Source organism: Hylaeus anthracinus, unplaced genomic scaffold (genome assembly GCF_026225885.1).
Source record: "Hylaeus anthracinus isolate JK02 unplaced genomic scaffold, UHH_iyHylAnth1.0_haploid 3, whole genome shotgun sequence".
NCBI lineage: Eukaryota > Metazoa > Arthropoda > Insecta > Hymenoptera > Colletidae > Hylaeus > Hylaeus anthracinus.
This window is the reverse complement of record NW_026535284.1, coordinates 2,629,736-2,652,381: the sequence shown is the minus strand read 5'-3', so window position 1 is coordinate 2,652,381 and position 22,646 is coordinate 2,629,736. Positions and strand designations below refer to the sequence as shown.

General features: G+C 37.5%; 2 protein-coding genes across 21 annotated transcripts in view; one reads left to right on the top strand and one right to left on the bottom strand.

Annotated features, from left to right (window-relative positions):
• Nucleotides 1–22,646, bottom strand: part of LOC128894264 (uncharacterized) — a 302,271-nt gene that overhangs the window by 182,423 nt on the left and 97,202 nt on the right. The window lies entirely within an intron of this gene.
• The window catches only part of LOC128894237 (voltage-dependent L-type calcium channel subunit beta-2), a 175,209-nt gene that overhangs the window by 121,623 nt on the left and 30,940 nt on the right, over nucleotides 1–22,646 (top strand). For 18 of the 20 annotated variants that reach the window (XR_008461485.1, XR_008461486.1, XR_008461484.1 and 15 more), the window contains one exon: nucleotides 21,435–21,551. Coding sequence is in view for 15 of the 20 variants with exons in the window: in XM_054155863.1 (XP_054011838.1) it covers nucleotides 21,435–21,551 (117 nt within the window). In the remaining 5 variants the exon portion in view is untranslated. Of the gene's footprint in view, nucleotides 1–1,691; nucleotides 1,810–2,158; nucleotides 2,310–9,699; nucleotides 9,924–14,572; nucleotides 15,121–21,434; nucleotides 21,552–22,646 lie in introns of those variants that run through there. The other 2 variants (XM_054155866.1, XM_054155874.1) reach the window with 2 other exon arrangements.

The following is a 22,646-nucleotide window of genomic DNA, read 5'->3' as shown; positions in this document are numbered from 1 at the left end:
GAAGTCACGTATAATCTTCTACGTCATGTCAATCAATGGAAATTAATCTTGTTTTATTCAATATGAATGTGGTTGTACCATAGACATATGAAGTATGTCTATGGGTTGTTCTGTGAACTAAGAAAACAAGTATTAAGGTCTATTTATACATATCCGTAATGTGTCAGTTCCGTATCCGTTCAGTTCCGTGATGTTCCATCAGTGTCAGTGATTTTAAATATTCTTAATCTTATAAACTCAAAACAATAAAAATTCTGCCTTATAAAAAAAGTTAAAATTGTCCTCATTTACAAATTTATATAGATTTAATTAATTCACGACAATAGATGAAAATTTCGCTTCATGAAAGCCATCCAAATTGCTTTCATTTCGATATGTATAAAATTTGAAACGTTTCAAGGAGATCAATAGAAATTTTACAAATATCCTACGTAGTGCGTATCGTACACAGTACATAACACACACTTTGCGCTAAATAACACACGTGTTGTAGTGTTGGTTGGATTAACATTAGTAGCATTCTAAGGGTGGTTTCAATGGAAGTTATCGATCGAATTAGAAGAGTCTATAAGCGGAGAAAGAATAAAGCGACATATAGTTTTTGTACGAATGCCTTGTGTAAGCAGTCTATTTTTGAAATTGTCTCTAAATGACAGGATGCTCCGATACCGCGTTTATACTGAAATAGCTGAGACGTCCTTCGATGCTCGAGAGTCCTCTCAGTCGCCAAGTTTTGCCGACTCAACCTTCTCTGTTTCGTACTCTGCAATAGAACAATCAAATTGTAAAATTGCATTTTTTATATCAAATGAATTGCCAAACTAAAATATTTATGAAGTAATAAAACCAGTGACCAGATAATCATAATTAATTATAAATGTAACTGTACATTTATGTACATTAGGACAGCTACGAAACATTGAAAAGAATTTTCTTGAATTTATGTTCTTAGATTTATTGTTATAATTTCAAACATGATCCCTGGAAGCTTGATTAAGATTATCAATTTTGTCTTGGATCATCTTCAAGTTGCATTCATCTAATTGGGAGAAAAAAATGTGACACAGTATCAAAGACTAAGGAAACTGTTTAAGGCTTTAAACAAATAATATCATAGTACGGATTAACAGAATGATTATCCTTATCATTGATCCACGGAGGACCTACAAAGACTAGCATATCTACAGTCTTAATGCAGCCCTACAACTACCCTATGTTGCTCTATTTACATAATAATAATATCTTCCGTATAGTTTATACGTTCAAGTTCAATCGAAAACGTATTTAGAGAAGTTCAAGGGGAAGTGAGTAAATGTCTAGAGAAATGCAAATAAAAAAAAGTCAAAGATTGCAGACGACAAGCTCGCGACCCTTATTTTCTCCCTCTTTTCGAATCCCGACTACGTTTGATTCCAATCCGATGCGAACGACTGTTACATTGTTTGTTCATAAATTGGATTTCACAGTGTTCCCAGAGAATTCGTAACACACGTCGGGTATAACTGGAAATCCTCCTGAAATCCAATTTGTTATACTGCAAAGCGAGCGTGCAATCAATTATTATTGGCAAGCTTCATCGAAACGCAATAGGATTGAAACACGAGAAATTCATTCTCGATCCTCGCGTCGCGTCTAATGTTGCAAATTCAATTAACACGAACAGTCCTTCGACGAGCCTCGCGCTGGACGACCGTCATGGCGACGAATTGGACGATCCACGACGTTGATAACCAATACTCGAAACGGGATGTGCCGTGACGTATATAGGGAAAGGTTGTCTTATTTTAACCGCGTTGATAAAAAGTTGAAGTAAGTAATTAAGCCGATATCGCGATACGTGGGTGACGTTCATGTTTGGGAATAAAAAATTGGATTAGTTATAACTTAATTTTGTGAAATTTGAGGTAATATCGAGACATTAGCATCTTATATATATGACAAAATATGATAACGTTATAATACACAGTTAACTTCCGATTTAAACGATTCTTCCATTTTTATACGATTCTTCTTTATCTTATTATTTCAATTATCTTGTTTAATAAACTGAAAATTATAATCGGAACAAATATTTTCGATTTGTTGGCGAGGAATATTGAAATCTAAAAAATGTGTCGGATATGGTTCAATTCAAGCAATTTTCCCCTGTCGATTCAAGTGATTAATTGAAACGGATACGACAGCATCTTCAGTATTCGTGAATGTTTTTTCACGTAAAGTTTTCTACGACTCGGGGTCCAGCGGGTGGTCGAAAGTACGTGCGTCGAAGCTCCACTTTTAACGCACTCCATCCAGAATTTCAAAAGGTAGTGAGTACTGAGGATCATTTTATTAGATGTTTGCAAATTCAGAGTAATTTACATTTTTAACCGATTTCGAAAAGGAAGAGGTGACTCAATTCGACATGTATATATTTTTTTTAATGACACCTTATTTTAAAATAATTGTTCTAAAACTTTTTGAATGTTACTTCCCTTTAAATAAAAAACAAAAGGTTTGTAGTGGATAATGAGTAACAAAGCGTTTGTTTTATGTTTTATTCAACGTATATGTGAATTGTTTTTATTGATTTCGATTAATAGATTAGGTACTTTATTTATTGAATCTAAAAAGTTATTTAAAGAAAATCTGTGGTCAAAGTAAACGATCACTGACGCCTCGCACTAGTCTCTTTATTTCTTGTAATGTTATTTGTTTCAATAATTTTTCTGTTTCAACGTTGAAGAACACTTTTTATTAAACACACATCTCAGCTGCTAAAAGAAATATGTTTCGAACATGTATATAAACCGGTTTCATATCAGTTCTATATTAATTTTGAAATTGCTGTTTGTAGATGGTTTCTCTATGTCTTTATAAATATATCGATTGTATTGTGTAGGTAGTAGGATTTTTTAATTAATTTGATATCAATAGAAATCAACTGTGCATCAATTTATAATTCATTTATTAGCAAACTTGATTATTGTTTGTATAATTGTCATCTGGAACCATTTTGTAAATATACAAGCTTATAAATAATATATTATCTAAATATTTGAAGTTAACGTAGTCCTTTGCGGTCCAGTGGCGACTCTCGATCGCCACGGCCGCGGCGCGTTTTGTGCGGCGTGGCAGGTCGAGTGGCGAGTGAGAGGCGCAGTCGGTGTTTATAATAGATTTCGTTACCTTAAACCGATACATTTGCATTTTCGAAAAATGATAATAAAACAGCTGAAAGGACATTTTCGACAGCCGCGCGATTGAGCTTCAAGATCGACCTCGAATTCTGACGAAATTCGGCATTCCTAAACTCCTCGAAAGCTCCATATGATTCTTATTGGAACAAAGAAGGATTGGAAAGTTTGTTCTAGTCGAAACAAACTAGGTGGAACACACGAAACAATTTATTACTGTGATATATGTCCAGATAAGCCAAGAATGCATCTTCGTCAATGTTTTATAAAATATCATACTAAAGTAAAATACAGAATTTAATTTTGCAAAGTAATACTCTTAAAGTTGTTAATATAGATAAACTATCAAAATATAACGTTTTTGTAAGATAATTTATATACATATAAGATCATTTACCTGATACCTCGCCCGGCTGAGAAATTCGTCGATCGCAAAGGGTTAGATCTGTGCATGGAGACAATAAGTTTCACCACGGAAAATAACCGTTCCATGTTCACCTACATAAATGCAACTGTTAACCCTGGCCGTGCTACACGACGATATATCGTTGTTCGATATTCTTGCCAAAAGTGCTAATAACGATATATCATTGCGTATATTATGTGGTGATCTTATGCATGTTGACTTCACTCAAGTGATAATTCCATATAATGTATATGCATACAATTATATTAAAGGCTAATTCATATTAGATATATTTATAATGATATGACGAGAAATCCCACCTAATTACATTACATGATTTTATGGAAAAAAAATTATAGACTTCGCGCACATGCAAGAGTTGGAAAGATTGAAAATCAAGTCTCGCGACTAACTGATCGCGAACCGCCACCTGCTGCACCATACTTCATGATTTTCCGGGACAGGACATTTTTTTCCAGAAAACCCCTTCATTGGTTTGTGACGCACTAAGAGCCAATTGTAACGCAATATTTTTTTGTTACTACAGTAAAATCTCCTTAAATGTACAAATTTCTATACGACAAATGCACAGAAACCATCCCCACTACGGACCACTAATACCAGCTACGGCACCTTGATGTTGTCCCTGCTAATCTAAATCTAATTTCACTTTACACTTTACACTTTACACTTTTACACTTTACTCTTTACGCTTTTGCGCTTTACACTACATCTTTGCACTTTGCACTTTATAAGTTCGCAGCCATTAACTCGATATTACTCGTGACGAACAATCCTTCTTGAGTATTAATCTTTTTTCATAGGAGTGTAAAAGATTACAGAGATTAATATTTCGAAACTCTTGAAATTTTATACACCAGTGCTTCTCAACCTTTTTAGACTAAAAAACGTCTATTTTGTCGGGTCTTCTTCTTAATTCGTCCACATAGTTTTTTAGAGCTTGAAATTGCATGGAAATCCCCAAAATAATGTCGGTTAGGTTTAGGTTAGGTATAAGTAAAACGATAAATGTATTTACGATAATATTTTCTATACGATAAATGTACAGAAACCATTCCCACCACTTTATACTTTACACTTTACAAGTTTGCAGCCATTAGCTCGATATTACTCGCGACGAAGGATTGTTCGTCACGAGTAATACCGATTACCAGGTCTCACCACGTGGAGGTTGCTGCGACTGGAGACCCGGAGATAAAAGGAATCAAACTTCCTTCTATCTCCCTCTACATAGAGTATACATATATAGATGCATACTCTACATAGAGTCGACGAGCTTAATACTAAGTACGAAACCATGAAAATGAAAGGAAAACAAAATTCCCTTCGATTTCCAAAGTCTAAATCTGACTCTGCCAAATAATTATTTGAACTAAGAGAGTTAAATTGAGATCGCGACGCGACGCGACCATGAAACTGGACTTACTGAGTCAGTCCCGTTTCCTCTTGTTGGATCTGGACTCGAGAGGAAGACGACCGACGCCTCTGAACAAGTCCTTCACACCCTGCATCCATCTGGGAGCCACGATAGGACCCGACTTGCACCCGTCTCACTGCGCTTTGGACTTACTGTACTGCGCCGGGAGCCTGGGCTATACCAGACGGGATACAGAGAGTAGAGAACCGATCCGGAGGAGCCGATTGTCTTCCTCTCGAATACAGATCCACCAGGAGGACGGCAACCGACTTTTCTGTCTAGTTACACGGTCGGTCACTTCACTTATGACATGAAGCAATAGTGACCGATGTGAAGAACGAAGTTGCGAGTCCAATATGGACCTACGAACAAACAAATGAATTGAACAAACGATTAATAATTGTTTGATAGAGGACAGACACTCGTACATCCATGCCTTAAAGCTAACCAAATCAAACTAAGATACCCAAAACCAATACCAAGCTACGATAACTAAGGGAAACTACAAATAGGAAGGACGCGAAACGCGGACGTGCGATCGCAAGATCCATACCGACAGAAGGATCATCGAAGAATGAGCTCTCGACCCTCGCATACCTGTGTCGGTCGAGGGTCGCGGCTCGCTTGTACGTCTCGAATTAGAGAAGGGGAAGAGCGAACAACAACCCTGTGACGCTCGATTCGAAGGCTCGTTGGATCCATCGATAAAATAATTTGTGAAACATTTATATCATAGCAAAATCATATTCCCCATCATTGTTTAAATAATAAGTACAATATTTGTTCAAGCAATGACCGAGAATATGACTTTGCTGTAATATTATATCGCGCAGACAGCAGTAGATGCTTTTTCTAAAAATTTTCGAAATCATTACTAATCAATAAGTAACTTGTGATTTCAGTCAGCAACCAATTACGTTTCTTTCGAGTAGCTTCGTATGTGGATGACCTAATAGTTTCCGAAATATTGGACCACATAAATTTTGTCCCGCTACATCGCTGAAATATCACACTGTGCATCCTCTTCTTTATTGCCTGTTCTCGTCTACCTTCATTGCATTCGTCCTCCACATTTCAAGCTGTGTGACGGGACATATTTATTTTGTTACTACCCAGCCATCTCATCGCCTCACAGCATTTTTCACCATATAACGGGATGTGAATTTCAGCTGTTCGAAAATAAAAAGATATTCAATCTTGAAAATTGGAGAATAGGGTAAGTGAAATCGAAAATTTTCACCGATTGTGATTTATTTTCAAAAATCTATCCAAAGTGCAAGCAAAAATTGTCAACACTTTTGGTACATATATGTCGCAGAAAAATGATAAAAATAGAGATTTGATCAAATCCCTAAGGTAGATGATCAATTCACGGGAGATGTTAAAATAACAACTCTGTGAGGTGATTTCCCTAAAGAAAGTAAGTGATTTGATCAAATCCCTTAATTGTTTTAGTGTAAAGATGAAATAATATAATTTGATCAAATCCCTTAACTGTTTCAGTGTAAAGATGAAATAATATCGTTTAGATATTGAAAGTATTTATTTAGTAAATCATGCGTTATTAAAAGTAGAATAGGTAATACAACAATACTCATAGAAACATAAATTATTTATTCGAGACTAATTAGCAAAAGAAATAGGTACTTAAGCTGATATTTTAAAAAACAAAAAGAATATTTTTAGGGAATGTAATTAATAAATAATAATGTTCATTCATTTTTATTAAAACACGTTGTCGATTTGTGGCATCTCGAGTTAGAAAGTACGTTACTTTCTTAAGTACCTATTTCTTTTGTTAATTAGTTTCGAATAAATAATTTATGTTTCAACGACTATTGTTGTATTACCTAATAACGCATGATTTACTAAATTAATACTTTTAATATCTAAACAATATTATTCCATCTGTTCACTAAAACAGTCAAGGGATTTGATCAAATCATTATTTCATCTTTACACTAAAACAGTTAAAGGATTTGATCAAATCACTTACTTTCTTTAGAGAAATGACCTCACAGAGTTATTATTTTAACATCTCCCGTGAATTGATCATCTACCTTAGGGATTTGATCAAATCTCTATTTTTATCATTTTCCTGCGACATATACACTCCTAAGTTCCTTAGTACTATAAGGGTTAAAGTCATGTGTAGAATTTTTTGTAATCCAGATTTATTACTCTTACTATCAGTTACTATCTCTGTTTTTCCAAAATGATAATACATGGGTAGAAGATTTCAAACGATCGCTGTCGCCGAGACACTCAATCTAAATTGGTTTGTTTGGCGTAAACGATACTTTATTCAGCATTAGTTTTCTAAAAAAACTGAGCTGTTAAGAGAAGAAAAAAGAATATTCCTTTCTTATTCTATGTACTTTACATTTCGTTCGTGTAAAAAGAAGTATGTATAGAGAAAGAAAAAACGATACTACAATAGTATCGATACATACAGTGGGTGTAGAAAGTATTCGTACACCGATCAATTTCCAAAAAAACTATGTAAAATTGTAATTCATTAACTTATTTTTTTATAAACAATAACATTCTACATATTCTCGGAAATCTCTAAAATAGATAGAGTACAAAAAAAAGCTATTTATGAAAGTTACGAAATTAACAAAAAAAAAAAAAAGAAAGAAAAAACAATTAATCGATAGAAAGATTGAAGCAATAAGTATTCGCACAACTGTTTAATTTTTTAAATTTCGTTTAAAAAAAAGAAATTTACATTAATTTATAAGTATATAATACTTCCTTCGAGGGATTTACTTTTGATTTTATAATTATTGCAACTGTTCTAAGCATTAAATTAACTAAATAATTAGTTATTCGAATTGGGATCTTCTTCAATTCCTCTATTAAAGTCTTTTTTAAAAGTACTTTACTAGAAATTTGACGAAGCAATAAACTAATGTGTTTACGTTATAAATACTACTGTAAATGGTACGTCATAAGAATCGTACAAATACTTATTGCTTCTATACTTTTACCCACTTTTCGCATTTTTTTGTTAATTTCACAAATTATATTACCTAGTATCTTACTAGTACTAGTATTATCTTAGAGATTTCGGAGAATATGTAAAATATCATTGAATATAAAAAAAGAAGTTAAGAAACTACAATTTCACACAAAAGTTTTTTAGGAAATTGATCGGTGTACGAATACATTCTACACCCACTGTATGTAACTGGTATGGTACCGTTTCAGAACCGATATACGTAGATCCGATGTAGAACAAATATAAAACTGTTTCAAAACCGATGTAATACAGTTGTAACCTTTTTCCTCTCTGAGGGACCATCGTAAGTTCAACAAATTTTCTTAGTGATTACACAGGATAAACTTAGGCGAGCGCGAAATTTTCAAAGTGTATGCTTTCTTGAAAGTTTCCACTTAAATGTCACGAAATACCAAATCAAAATATGGTACATGTACTGAGATGTATATAATTAAATATGAGCGGTGTTACGTAGTAAGAGAATGTATGAACACTTAAAAAGTATGGTGTATGAACATACTTCGTATGAAATGGTGCAAAATATAAAGATAAATCTCAAAGATAGAAACTTTTGATGCATATCTGTGTCTGTTTCATACACTGTCACACATTAAAATAGTATAAAACAGTATAGAGTAGTATAAAATGTTGAGTTCTGTGAACTTTTGTTGAACGTGCTTTATAACTTACATTATTTAATATGACATGCTTCCTGTTTGCATATTCTGTAACGAAATGTCACCGAGTATATAAAGGTTAATCTATAATTGTTATAACTTCTTTTCGGTTTTTTCTTACAGTCAGAATCTTTATATAAAATATAACAGTTTGAAACATTTATTTTTGGAATTTTTTAAATTGCTGGTTTTAATTGTTAGGCCTAGAATTTTTCAAACCACCCCTCGTAATCTCCTACATCTCACCTTGGAGAGGTGACGTCGTTAAATATATTTTCGACAGCATGTTGAAAATTTCATAAAAATCAGAGTCAATCGATCAATATTCACCTATCAGTTCCATTGCTAGCCATCTTCGACTTCTCCAAAAAACCTGTGTTATCTCGATGTCGAAGACAGCCAACAGATAAATCGTGAAAAGTTCCGACCGCCCCCCGTCCCTCGAATCAACCATCCGTCGTTCCACGAATAGACCAAAGGTACGAATCGAAACCTGGATCGAACACTTGTCTCCGCTAACGCGAAAAAGCTCCCGTCTCTATTCTCGACCGCCGTGACCCGGCAAACTCATCGGCCAAACATTCGATTCACCCGAATGACACACTTCTGCTGGGAGAACCTTTGACCGCAGCGACCACGAAGAAGACGCCTCGTGGTTCCGCGATTCGACGATCGTCCCACACGCACGAGGACACATACACGTACACACGTCCAATTGGACGCGCATACACACAAACGAACGGGGCACGAGGCACGATAGGACACGTTGCCTTTAGGGTGCAGTGGCCTGGCGTTGTCGTGTGGGTCGCGGCGGGTGGCAAAGATCGGGGGTAGGGGGTCGGTGGATCGATATAGTTACGGGGGTGTCGTCCGGCTCTCTCGGTGGCGCCACAGAGCGGTTGAGTCGGAAAACCCCTCGTCAACTAACCCCCAGGCCAGCGAACGCCGACTCGGGGGGCGGGGGGACCCAACCACGTAGCGTCAGTGCGCGGAGCAACGTCGTCTCAATCGCCGTTCCCGTCCTGGGTGCGTGCGTGTCAGTTGAAATTGGTTCGCGATCGCGGGAGGGTGAAACGAGCACCTCCAGGTGGCGGCGAGCCGAAGACGAGCGCGTGTGTGCCGACAGCGGGGTTAGAGCGCGCGACCGTGGCCAGTCCCGACGTTTCCAAGCTGTTGATATTTGTTTTTCTTATCTGCTTCCGTGCGAGAAGATCAAACGCAGGTACCGGTCTACCGAGTAATTCTTCCCTCGACGAGGGTCGTGCACCAGCCCCGGCGCCAATCGAAACACCTTATCTCTCGAGCAGGCGTCTTGGTTGGCGAGTAGAGCTAGAGATTTTCCGGCCCTTTCCACCGAATGGTTCCTACACAAGGGAGATTATTCCGTGACTGTTCGAGGTTACTCGAAACAAGACCCCGTGTGCTGTAGTGCTTGGATCGAAACTCGTCTACGAGAGTCTGTAATAATCTAATGTATGACGTACACTTGGCAGGTCTACTCTTGAGATTGGGTATCGGGAGCAAGAGCATTTCACACGAGCGGTGGAGCCTAAGCGATGGAAATTTTCCCGAGTCTGTTACGCTCGTTGTTCGTGCCTCCGAGTGAAGGAACCCTTACTCTCTATGCTGTGTCCATTAGCCTTCCGAGAGCAACTTTTGAAAGCAAATCTCTCCAGCAGACGCCAGACATAAGTCTTCACCGTAAATACTCCGAATGCGCAATAGCGTCGAGTCGAGAGGCTTCCGTTCGACAACCCGTATTTGGCAATGGTTAGGATGGGAAGACTCACAGTGGCCCAATGTACACTCGTGATTGTGGCGATTACGGACGCAACCAAGCTCCACGGATGAATGTTGATTACGCCTCGCGACTGGCTCGAGTCGATCGACGCGAACGTGGACTCGACACTACGGCGATGTCGTTGACCCCTTTACAAGCATACTCTGTTTTCGCAGTCGTGCTTTCGGTGAATTCGCTTCGAGGATCTCGATTCACGAGTCGTTTAGGGGAGTCTACCTCTGGCCGCGATGCAGCGAAGCCTCGGTCCTATTTTTCTTCGTGCCGCGCGTCAACGCTTCTCCAGGATATTAGGGTCGTGTTCAGGAGAAGACAAAAGAGACTCTGGATACGGATGGGGCTGTTGTTTTAGAAAGGATACCGGAATCGCCACCAGTGCGGCTGTTCTTTTTATTCTCGAGGCGTCGAGTCTTTTCTTTTCTGAATCTTGCTATCCGCGTGAAACCGAGGTGTCTAGGTAATCGTCCCTCGGGACCGAATAATCGCCAACTGTTTACAAGAGGATAAACGCGTTCGAGGGTAGAGCGTTACAAAGAGGTCAACGGAATCGATTGCCCTCTCCTCCTTCGTCGATGCTGATAATTCGAGAGGCCTCGATTTTTTTTCAAATTGTTGCGTTCTCGATTAGCCAACCGGCTCGAAACCCACTCGGGGCAGGCTATATACGCTAATTCATTATCCGGCTAACCCAGCGATCAGGGAGTTGCGTGACTATAGTGGCTCGTCTGTAATATAATCCAGTTTCTGTTCAGCATGTTCCATTTACTGCTCGAACTTGCAGCGCGTACAGTCGGTCACATAAGTGTAGATTCACTTATTTGGTCTTGTAGGAAAAGTTAAAATAAGGATGCAGGGTTGGATTAACTCGAAGAGTTCTTCTTAGTTCTCAAATAACTTCATGCATTTTTGATTATTTACAACTATTTACCATCGTACCGATATCTAAATCGTTGTGTTACACTGACGATCGATAAAAATAAAAATAGAAACATTCGAGTTAGCGCCACCATAATGGTAAATAATACAATGGAAAAGTTCGTTGCGATCGTTACTTGAAGTAAGTTTTTACGGGGAAAATATACTATATAAATTTCATATTAATAAATACTACACTTGTATTTAAGTATAGGGTAAATAAATAGTCAAATTTAAATGTATTAAATATAATACATATTACATCAAATTTAATGTAAACAAGTACAATTCTATACATTCATATTTTATATCAATTATTAATGTACTTTCTTGCATATTTTTTCCATTATTAATGTGTTGAATAATCGACTATTTTTGCTATCCAGTCAGTCATGAAGTTTCATTCTTTTTCAACATTTATTTATTTTCAACGAAAATATACCAAATTTTTTACAGAAAGAACTCCTTTTCTCTCAAAATTGATATGAATTTATCTGATTAAAATTTGACAAGATTTAAATTCGAAATGTGTCTCAAATGATTCTAGAAGTCGAATTCAGCAGGATAATATTCCAAAGTCAGAATTTTGTAGAGTTTTCAACTGGAGATGCCGCGAGGCTCCAATAATGTTTTCAGAAGGAAAGAAATGTTAAAGAAAAATTGAATTCCTTCATACAACGTTACGATAATTAAAATTCAAGACTTGCTTTGTGTAATTTTTTCGAAACAAGATCCTCGAAGAGAACAGCAAATTATACGTTTTTGGAAACATTGTTTTCAATTTGCATGAGAGTAAATCAAATTGTTAGTCTGATTCTACACTTTTTTTCCTGGTATATTTTTCATCGTTGGAGTACCTCCTCTCTTCAGGCGTATCAGTTATAACAACTAAATAAACCTGTGGCGATATTTCAATATTAGCGAATCAAGAAGTTAATCCATTAGTTACTACCAGGGTGTAGATATCAAAGGCTTCTAATGTTTCATGTTTCAAATTAATCTCTGGTGACTACTGAACTGTAATCTCTAAAGCTCGTGCCATAATTCCCCACTAATATTGTATACATAGTGTACATGAACTTACATTGTTACATAAACTTCTGTAAGGTTGCATTCCAGCCGTCTTCGATCACTGCTTATCATTTGTTCATCTATTGTGAATCTTGAGAAACTTGTCTTTCGTTCAAATAAATATTGCCAGCGAACTAACCTCGCTTGTTTTTTTACGATATTTACGCCTCATGATCTCGTAGGCTGTGGAAAAAATTAAATAATTATGATATGTATGAAAATAATTGTTCACAATTTTAGCAGTGTGGATAGATTCATTTTTTCCCTGAAAAAGAGACGAACCTTTAATAATTGGTTTTGCATTTACAGTTATTACTTCATCCATCAGCTTTACAAGTCGATGCTTCGTAATTCTACGTTAAAAATCGAATACTTCTTTTCCTTTAAAATTTCTTACAATACAATTTCTTTCTATAACAAGATTCCTCCACTTACTTGGCCTTTGACTCGAAACATTGAAACTTTCCTGATACGATAAAGGGAATATATCTTTATCAAGTCTGTATAAATTTACATACACATTTATTACAAAAGTATAGATCTTTCGTTTCGAAAAAATTCCGTCTTTGTTCGTCGTTTATCATATTTCCGCAATTTGTCATTTACGTACAGACCAAATGTACCAAATATAGAATCTCTAGAAAAGTTTCTTCATTATTCAAGGCTAACGATCACAATCTCATAGCGTCTATCCTCCGATCCCAGCTATTAAAAGAATAACAGGCTGGTCCACGTCATGAGAGGGATGCACAGCGTCCATTTATATAAGCGGTATCGGCCGAGTGATCCCTCAATCTTGTTTAAGCTGGTGGCAGGAGGGGGAGTGGACCTTGGGGAGGTTGGAAAGTTTTCGTTCGAAGTTTTCATCGTTTACGAGCATGGACTACGCCTCGATACCTTGGGTTGGCGGTTTCCACGTCAGGCGACTCGCTGGGGCTTTTTCCCTAACAACGATATAGTCGTTACATTAATTGCTACTGTCGTAATTAACGAGCGAACAGTTGGTAGGTGGGCGAATCGTGCGCGACCAAGAAGGTCCCCTCGTTAAGATGCTCGCTCTCGAGAGCAATTATATCAGCATATTTCGTGACAGGAGTGGAATGGCGCCGGTCTGGCACCGCGCTGGGAGCATAAATCTGTATTAGTGGATCCGTCGTAAAAGGACGAATTGAACTGACGCGGAGGAAACGATCGACATCCTTCCTAGGAGCTTTTCTCTCTTTGGGTTTCCGTTACGTTGCTAACGGAGCTTTTAATAGCGTATAGTACAGGCTTCCCCAAACTAGATTCGTAAACGTAGCGAGCGTGGGCCAGCTTTCCAGAGAAAGGATTGTCACAAATTGGATAGTCATTGGCTATTTGGTTATTGGCCATGTGTAACGGCGTTCAACTTCACGGAGCAGACGAGGACCTATGTGTTCTGTACGATACAGTCGTTAGCTCATTAGGACTAGAACTGTTAAATATTCATCAGCAGTTGACATGTGTAAACTAGTCTCTGCGATTGTCCATGTGTAACGAAACCTAACTTTGGTGATCAGATCAGAACCAGAACAATGGAGCCAGTACTCAACGTTTACCAATAGTAGACCTGCCAATGTTTAGACTACTCCTAAGAAGTGGAACGCTTCGGTTTTATACTCTTCGCAGCTTTCACGCTCTATTTTCATCTCAATCGTTAGTCAGAGACGTGTACTTCTAGCTAGAGTAAAGATCACTAATTTGTACATTTCGCGAGTAATCCTCGGCTAGTATTTCAGCGACTCATTTTCACAATTGGGGATGCAATAGCACAAAAGGCAGACTATCGGTTGGAATAATTGATTACACGCCCGCGGTGGAAAACGGCACACGTGCTCCTCTACTAGATCTCACGTTTTTTGTAACTAACCGTCGCTATCTTTCCAACTACCTCGGCACTTGTCGCTGAATTTTGTCGATTGCTGACTTTTTGCCGACTCGATTTCCCCCCACCTTTCGGGCGAGAGACATCGAATCGAAGCACGTCGCCTTGTATAGGTTACCGCTACATTACCAATCGCGAATTGCCAGATCGTGAAAATCTCAAATATCTTCTCCCCCAACAGTGTCCCCCAGAGTCACCAAAGAGACGTCGTCGAGGAGAAAAGGGTTAATTTCGCGAAGGATCCCGCGATGGTCGCGCAAGTCGAGGCACCAGGTCGTCGAGATGCGATGACGCTCGCACGCCGAGAGTAGATCGCGACGTATATTTGGATGGCTTGCAAACGGAAGCGCAAAAAGTCGTGGAAGAGCGCCTGAGGGGGGGGGGACGTCCAGCTGCCCTACGCCCTTGCGCCGACCAGCATGGCGTAGCGGCGCACGAGACCGCGCGAACCTTTCAAACGGAGCCGATCACGAGCCGAGTGACACGGTGACAAAGCAACGGAGAGGTGAAAAAGCCGGATACGCAATGCGGTAGCGTGTGCTAAGCTTTTGAGCTTAGCGGATCAACGTCGTGTCTCAGATATCGGAACCGTGAACAGTGTGTGTCGGGGCCCAACGAAAGTGGATTGAAGAGCCACTCGAAGAACGGCCCTGGCGACGACGGTGGCGGCTTCCGGCGATGATCGGATACAATCAACACAATTCTGGCTACAACAAGCTGTTCACTCAGGTATAATGCGTGGGTCCTTATTCAAAACACTTTTTATTAGGTCATCCCATAAGTAATGTTGTCGCTTATCTTACCGTAAATAAACATCTGTGCCGCATCGTGACCATGCGTTTATCAAAACCTCGCCCTACATCTTTTAAAAATGAAACTACCAAGGGCAATGGATAATTATCGCACTTGTAACTGTATTAGTGTATACTTAGAGGGAGGAAGAACAAAATAATATATTAATATAATTAGTCCTTTATTACAATAAATCTTCCCCAAAATTTGGGTGAAACTATTGTTAACAATTGAGCAATTCTAAAAAGTTTGAAGTACATGGGTCAAACCGATCGGCTGGATCGGTTTAGTGTTAAGGAGTGCCTTTTCGATTTTTTTCATTCATGATTAAAAAACGAATGCAAGAGAAAACCATTTGCAGCATTGTAAGTCGTGTTAGGATCCTGGGTAGAAAATTTATTGTTTTATAATATTGGTAGTATTAGGATTCTTCTTTTCGACATATGTTATTTTTATTGATCCTGAAATTTCTTATACGTATTTGGTTTTTCAAATAATCGACATACCCTTTTCACGTTTCCTTACTTCTCTATATTTGATTGGTTAATTTAAAATAATTGTATTCTTCTTTATTTGCAACCCCTTTTTGCTTTAAATAAATATGGGAGGTTATATTGTATATTTATATCGGGATGTACAAGTTTATGCTTCTCTATTATCATCTAGACCAGTGGTTTCCAATCTTATTGTTACTACGCCTCCCTTAAAAATATTTAATCATTTGGCGCCCCCCTTGAAGATTTCATAAAATAAAAACACAAACATTTTTACTCTTATAAAATGTATTCATACAAACTAATGGAAAACGATATTTTATTATTGTAATTTGGAAAATTGTTCACTGTGACTAATTTTCGCGGCTCCCTTTAGACTAGTCCGCGCCTCCCAGTTTGGAAAACGCTGATCTAGACCAAAGAAGACAACATCGCATTCCATTAAAAATATTATTTTCATCCATCGATCGGACAAACATAAACATTGAATTATCTTGTTTACTCGTGTTCTGTACTCGTGCCCTGTTTTCGTGTAAATTTCACGGAAAACTTGGACTCTCGGTTGCAAAGTTATTTTTTTTACACGTGGCATGATTGCAGGGTGCATCCCTAAGAGGATGGTGCTTGTAACACAGGCGATTCTCACAAAGGGTGTCAATGAATCGCCAACCTTACAAAGTAAATGAGTTGCGAGGGAAGTTCGCAGTCGCCTGCGAAGCGTCTTCTTCTCTTTCTCGATTTATAAAAGGGCTCTCTGTGGGGTCGCGTCATAACGCGTCATACAAGTTTCGCATTAATCAGCCTGGCGTGAAATAAAACCGACGAGGCATGCTATCGCTGCAACGGCACCGATCCTTTGCGTTGCAATCTAAATCGATCTGGTTTACATTTTGAGCGTGAAACCGAGCGTTTCTGGTATGCTCCATTGTCCCTGCTACCGCTGTTTTCGCCCCTATTACGGACTCACTCTTTTTATAGGTATCGCGGTTTTATTACTTTGTTTATATTATTCCACTATTCGCACATATGTAACGAACACCATTTGCCTCGCTTTGCACGCTCTTCGGACACTTTATTGCCACGTTGACTCAGCATTTATGGCCCTCTCCAACAATTATTTCATTCGTTTCATTTTTATTTCAATGAGCATATATTACAGTTTTATAGAATATTACGTCGTTTTAGAATCGTCACAATTAAATTTAATTATTTTTCATCGATCAATACGATTAACATATGTATTATTATTTATTATTTGATATTTTATTAGAATATTTTAATTTCTATTAAAGTGCAAATATATCGTAATAATAATATGGACGTATATGAAATGTTAAAGAGGTTCAAACATTCATACATTAATAAAATATCAAATAATTCATAGTGACATACATGTTAATTGAATAATTACAACGTTTACAACGTATATGTTACAATATGTAACAATAATGTTCTTACATTATCTTTTCTTAGTGGTCAGTCAAACCAGTTAAGGATTTTTAACACAAACTAAACAATTTGAAGCATTTATTTCGTAACAAGAACATAGAACAGAGAAGAAAAAAATAAAATATAAATAAACATTGGTTGAGCGATGCTGAAAGGGTAAGGTTCAGTGTATTGTTGTTCTACAACTTAACCCTGCAATTTTCTACATGACTAACAATTAAGTATCGATTCCCGTCCTTAAAGTGGATTTACCGAACAATGTTTACCATGGATCGCCGTACACAGTAAAAGTTTCCGTTACGTCGGAACGCATACGAGAATTTATTGCGTCCAATTGTTTTTAACTGTTCTCGTCCTTAAGGTTCCCATAGGGGAAAGCAAGGTCGCTGTGACACGCACAGATAAATTTACACAGTCACGCACGAGAAGTAGGTAGAGAGAGACGATTAAGTAAAGGCCGTTGGCATGGTTACAACCCCAAGTCGAACGAATTCATCCTCCGAAAAAATTCCTCCTCATCCGAGAGGGTAGAAAAACGGCGGTGAATTTTTCTATAAACAAGTTTGACTTTCCGGCTTCGAACCAGATGCTTGACGTCTTCGAACAGTGGTGTCTTCGGATGACGTACGTTGTTCCAAGTTTTTGACATTGGGAATTTAAAGAAAAACTGGTTAGAAGCGTGTTTTTAAATTTCAATTTTTAACGTTTGAAACGACGTAAGGTTATTAGACTGAATTATTCAAATAAAGAATCAGTGTTATCTACTCTTGGTACTTGATAACTAATCATTTGAACAAATTAATGATGCGAGTGATAAGTAGAAATAATAAGGACTTCCAATAAAGGATCCAATATTTTTATATTATTGTAAGTTGCGGGATTGGTTCATTGTACGACACGATGAAATGCAAATTGAACAATAAGTGACGGCGCAAATACACGACGCGGCCATCCTTTGCATTTAATTATGTACTTAATTACGGGACATGCGGAAGCTTCGACTTTGAAAAGCGGATCAATACGTCAATGTCACCGGTCGGGATCGATAAAACTGTTATAAATTGCGCCTTGCCTTCATAGATTCCTTGTTTACGGCAAGCACCGATAAGACTTCCATCGAGGGAGGCAATCGATTCGATTAATTTGAACGGGAATTAATTGAGAGCCAAGAAGCTCCCTTGTTGCTACATCGTTGCCAATAGATACGAGATAAGGTGGTCTTCGGACATTTGGTCGAACATTTCGCCTGCAGACGCAATGAATTGCGTTATGTCGTTATATTGATAGAATTATAATTTCTATTGCGCGTTATTCGGGTTCCACGGAAATCGACACCGATTTCGCTGACCAGAATTCATCGACACTAGTTTTGATCGACACTAATATTGACCGCGATATATATTCTCTGCGTGGATAATTGCATACATATAGTAGATAACTCTTTAAATTAAACTCTCTGCATAATTAAACGATTGAAAGTAAAATAAATCGTCCAAGTAAAGAAATAAAGAAAATAGCACTCGTTTAAACTCAAGTACCCAAATAGTCACTTTTTAAAGAGTACGAGGATTATATGGTGGACACTGGTGTGCAGAATAACATATTTGAATTTCAGAAAGATAGGTTTGATAGATTTTCTTTTTATCCTGACAAACAGATGCAAAATGATGTTTCTAGAAAAACACGTTTAAACCTTTAGTGACACGTGGGCACGCGATTGACAACCCTTCACGGATCATTTAATATCTTCGTTAATTTTACGAACTTTATCATAACTTGGAGAGAGCATTTTTTAAATGTACATATGTCTTACAGAAAATGAAAGAAGAAAATTGATTTTTTCAAATTGTTACTGTGATGTGTTCTCTTATAACTTTCATTCGTGCTTAATTTCACTATGACGTCTATCAGTTTCGATCGGCTGCAAATAGCCTCTCCAAATTTTAATAGTGTATTTTTAAATATACTTACTTTCGAAACTAGAACAAAAATTGATATTTTTAAAGTTTTACACTGGAAAGATCACTTAAACCAATTGGGAGTTTTCATCTCTGAGATAATCAATTCTTCTATATTCTATAATCGAATTTGATTTTCACAGATGTATAAATCACTTATTAAAGAATAGTGTACAGTCTAACAATCTTTTTAAATATTTCATTATACTTATCGTGACGCTTTAAGGCTACAGTTTTCATTGATTCACGTAATTTTGAAACACGCGAGGAAGAAACTGCGCGTAGAGCAAGTAGAATGGTATTGTCTGTGTCTTACCGGCACTGGCCGTTTCTACTGCACGGCCTTTTTTACTGATTTACTTATTTCTAATGGTAAACTCGCATTTGTACGATACTTTTCCTGGGTAAATGTCTTCTTGTTGTACGATTTTTACATTACGATCACGATCTTTTAACTCTTAATAGACGTCAAGTTGGAGATTTTTTTTCTAAAAGACGCATTTATATTTTTTAATGAAATTGGTCACATTTAATAAATTGGCACTCCTTAATATTACAACAAAAATAATTCAAAAATGTTTATTCATCAAAAATATAAATATGAAAATAAAGTTATTATGGGGTGTGTTGCAATAAGAAGGAAAATTTGAAAAAATGGAGCTACCTCTTTATTGCTGCACACCCCTCAATTCAAAAAGTTTTAGTTAATATATTATTAATATATCTCCAATTTGAACAAAGCATTTTACAAAATATTATTTTGCGATAAAATAGCGATCACCTAAATAAATTGTCGATTCTCGGACAAAAAACGCCCCTTTTCGATTACACAGATATTAAATATTATGCAAAAGCTTTAAAAACATAAACTAAATTGCTTCACTAGCTTTTGAGATACCGTAGTCACCGATTAAGAAGAAATCATTTCGAGAAAAACACATTTAAACTTTCAAATTCAATTTACGCATGAAGTCGTTTATCTTCAACTTCAAGCGGATTGACTTGAAATTTTCAGGGGCTATTTTTACCATCATATACCGTAAGAAAACGTCCAAAAAGTCAAAAATTTAAGTGTTCTGATCGGACATGCCCCATTAATAAGAAAAAAAATATAGTATTCTTCCATATTAATTAGCGTTAGTACAACATTTGTCGCGTATGCACCACGTACGTAAGGGTTAACGTATGATTCAATTAAAGCAACACAAAAGCTGTTTTAACAAGTGCGCGGTAAGCTCTTCTGACAAATTTAACACTCCGAAAGAATTAACCGGTGTCCCGCGTTTCCGGCGGCAGTTTCGATTCAAATAACAAAACGATTGTGTAAACCGTTGCTTTAAAATGTTTATAAAGTCTGTTCAATAGCGAACCAACAGCACTTGTCTGAAAATCCGACGGGAGTGCTCATTCTTAACTAATACCTCCTGACACTGTAAGCCCTTGAGAACTTCATCAAAACTTTCGTAGACAAAACAACGGAGGTGCTTCATAGTTCGCGGAGCTTTGGCCTCTTGAAAAATCTCGCGGGAACCATCATGTTCGCTGGTAGTGGTCGAAATTCTGGGAATGTGGAACGTAACGTAATGCCATCAAGGAATTCCGAGTTTCAGATTATGGGCGGTTGGCTTTGCCTCGTTCGAAGCAATCGATAAGCAGACACGAAGACGTGAAAGGATCGTCTCGATACGCTGTACAATATGCTACTACGTCTCTGATTCTCTCGCGTTATGTATTTCTTATGAACATACGTATATCAGCCGGAACATACGAACAAACGAGTATAAGATAAATGGCATAACGAATATCAAGGAATAAAATCAAAGAAAATAAAAGAAAACTGGAAGAAAATAGAATTGATGAGGCACATAGAATAAGATGAAAGTGAAGAAATGAATACTTTCTTTCCTTTTTTGTCTTTACTAGAAAAGATAGAGAAAATGCTTACTCAATTATTTTTGGAATGCAATGAGAAAATGTAAATAGAGAAATCATGTAAAAAAAAATAATGTAAGGATTGTAATAATGGGGAATTAAATGTTAAAATCGAGTACACTTCTGTGCACTCTAATAAATGAAATAACAAACTTTGTTTGTATAAAATTTATTTATTCATCTTGAATCATTTTTATAGGATATTTTTAATATCCATTTTTTTAAGGATATTTTTAATATCCTTGTTGTTAATAATTCGTCTGACATCCGTCGGATAAGACGTTCTAGAAATATACTCTTTGATTAATAATTCGCATTAACCCCGTAAGTTTGTTGGTAACAACCGAACGAGAATCCAAACTGTAATAACTCTCGTGGCCCGAGGGCGCAATCTGAACGTGTTTGTTTCGTGTTTCAGGGCTCGGCAGACTCGAACTACTCGCAGCCGAGCTCAGATCTCTCGCTGGACGAGGAGAAAGAGAGCTTACGTCGCGAGAAGGAGAGGCAGGCCCTCAATCAACTTGAAAAAGCCAGGGTAAGTCATTGATCTTTCGCATGTTCCAGTTTCCTCTCCTTCCATCGCCTGCTGTTTTTCCATGAGTCTTTCGTAAATCGTTCGTATCGATCGAGCGTCTTCCGGACAGAGGATGGGGGTCGGTGCTTCCGACGCCAGCCTCGCGAAGCGTCTGAGTCGCCGCCAGGGAATGAAAAGCGTGTCAATGAATACGCGCGCCAGACTAATGAGATTTCACGCGGTGGCTGCTGGCGAAACCAATTAGACGTTTCGCGATCCTTTGTCGCGATGATAGATGCGAACGCTTTGTAAGCTTTGCGAGGCGCGCCGATATTATTGCCTTTGATTATACGTTTCCTTGATACCAATACACGATATTCGAGCCATTGATCGTGTAATTGTCAGCTGACAATGCCATACAATTCCCAATGACTGCACTTTTTGTCCTCTGTTATTCGTAATTACTCGTAACCGAGCTGGAGTAAGCGTATCGGGGTGTCTCGGATGATTAAAAGTATTCCTCGTGATCCTTCAGAGATAATTGTTATGAGATAATTCTTCTCGGATGGCTCGAGCATGTATTTGTATTCAATTTAAACGAATACCTTTTTTTGCCTGAAATTTTTACAAAGTCACATACATTTTTCCATACATTTTTACAAAAATAATGCTGTTAAAATGTGATCAATGAATTCTGTATATTGATTGTGTCATTTGATGCAGGGGATGTATATCTGTAGAGCGAGGTAATTGTCCCAAGCAGTGTGTTTCTTCTTTTTGCCTGTTTGCGTTTTTTTTGTACGTAACGAACTTGAGCGTGTGCTTGCTGCGCGCACATCTATATGGCTCGAAACCACGTTTGCCGTATATTGCGCATAATACGTAATTAGTCACGAATAGAAACTCTGTTCAAAAAATGCCAAATGTGTTACTTTTCCTTAAGTATGATTCTGTTTAGTTTGCATACAAAATATAAATGTATATAGCCCTTTCTCGAAAGTGTTTACTTTCGCGCCTATTCGCTTTTCTGCTGCGTGCTGTTTCTATAGAGTCATATACATAGTTTGTATTCAGATTTTATGGAGATTACTTCAACCAGATAAAATTAGAGAAGTT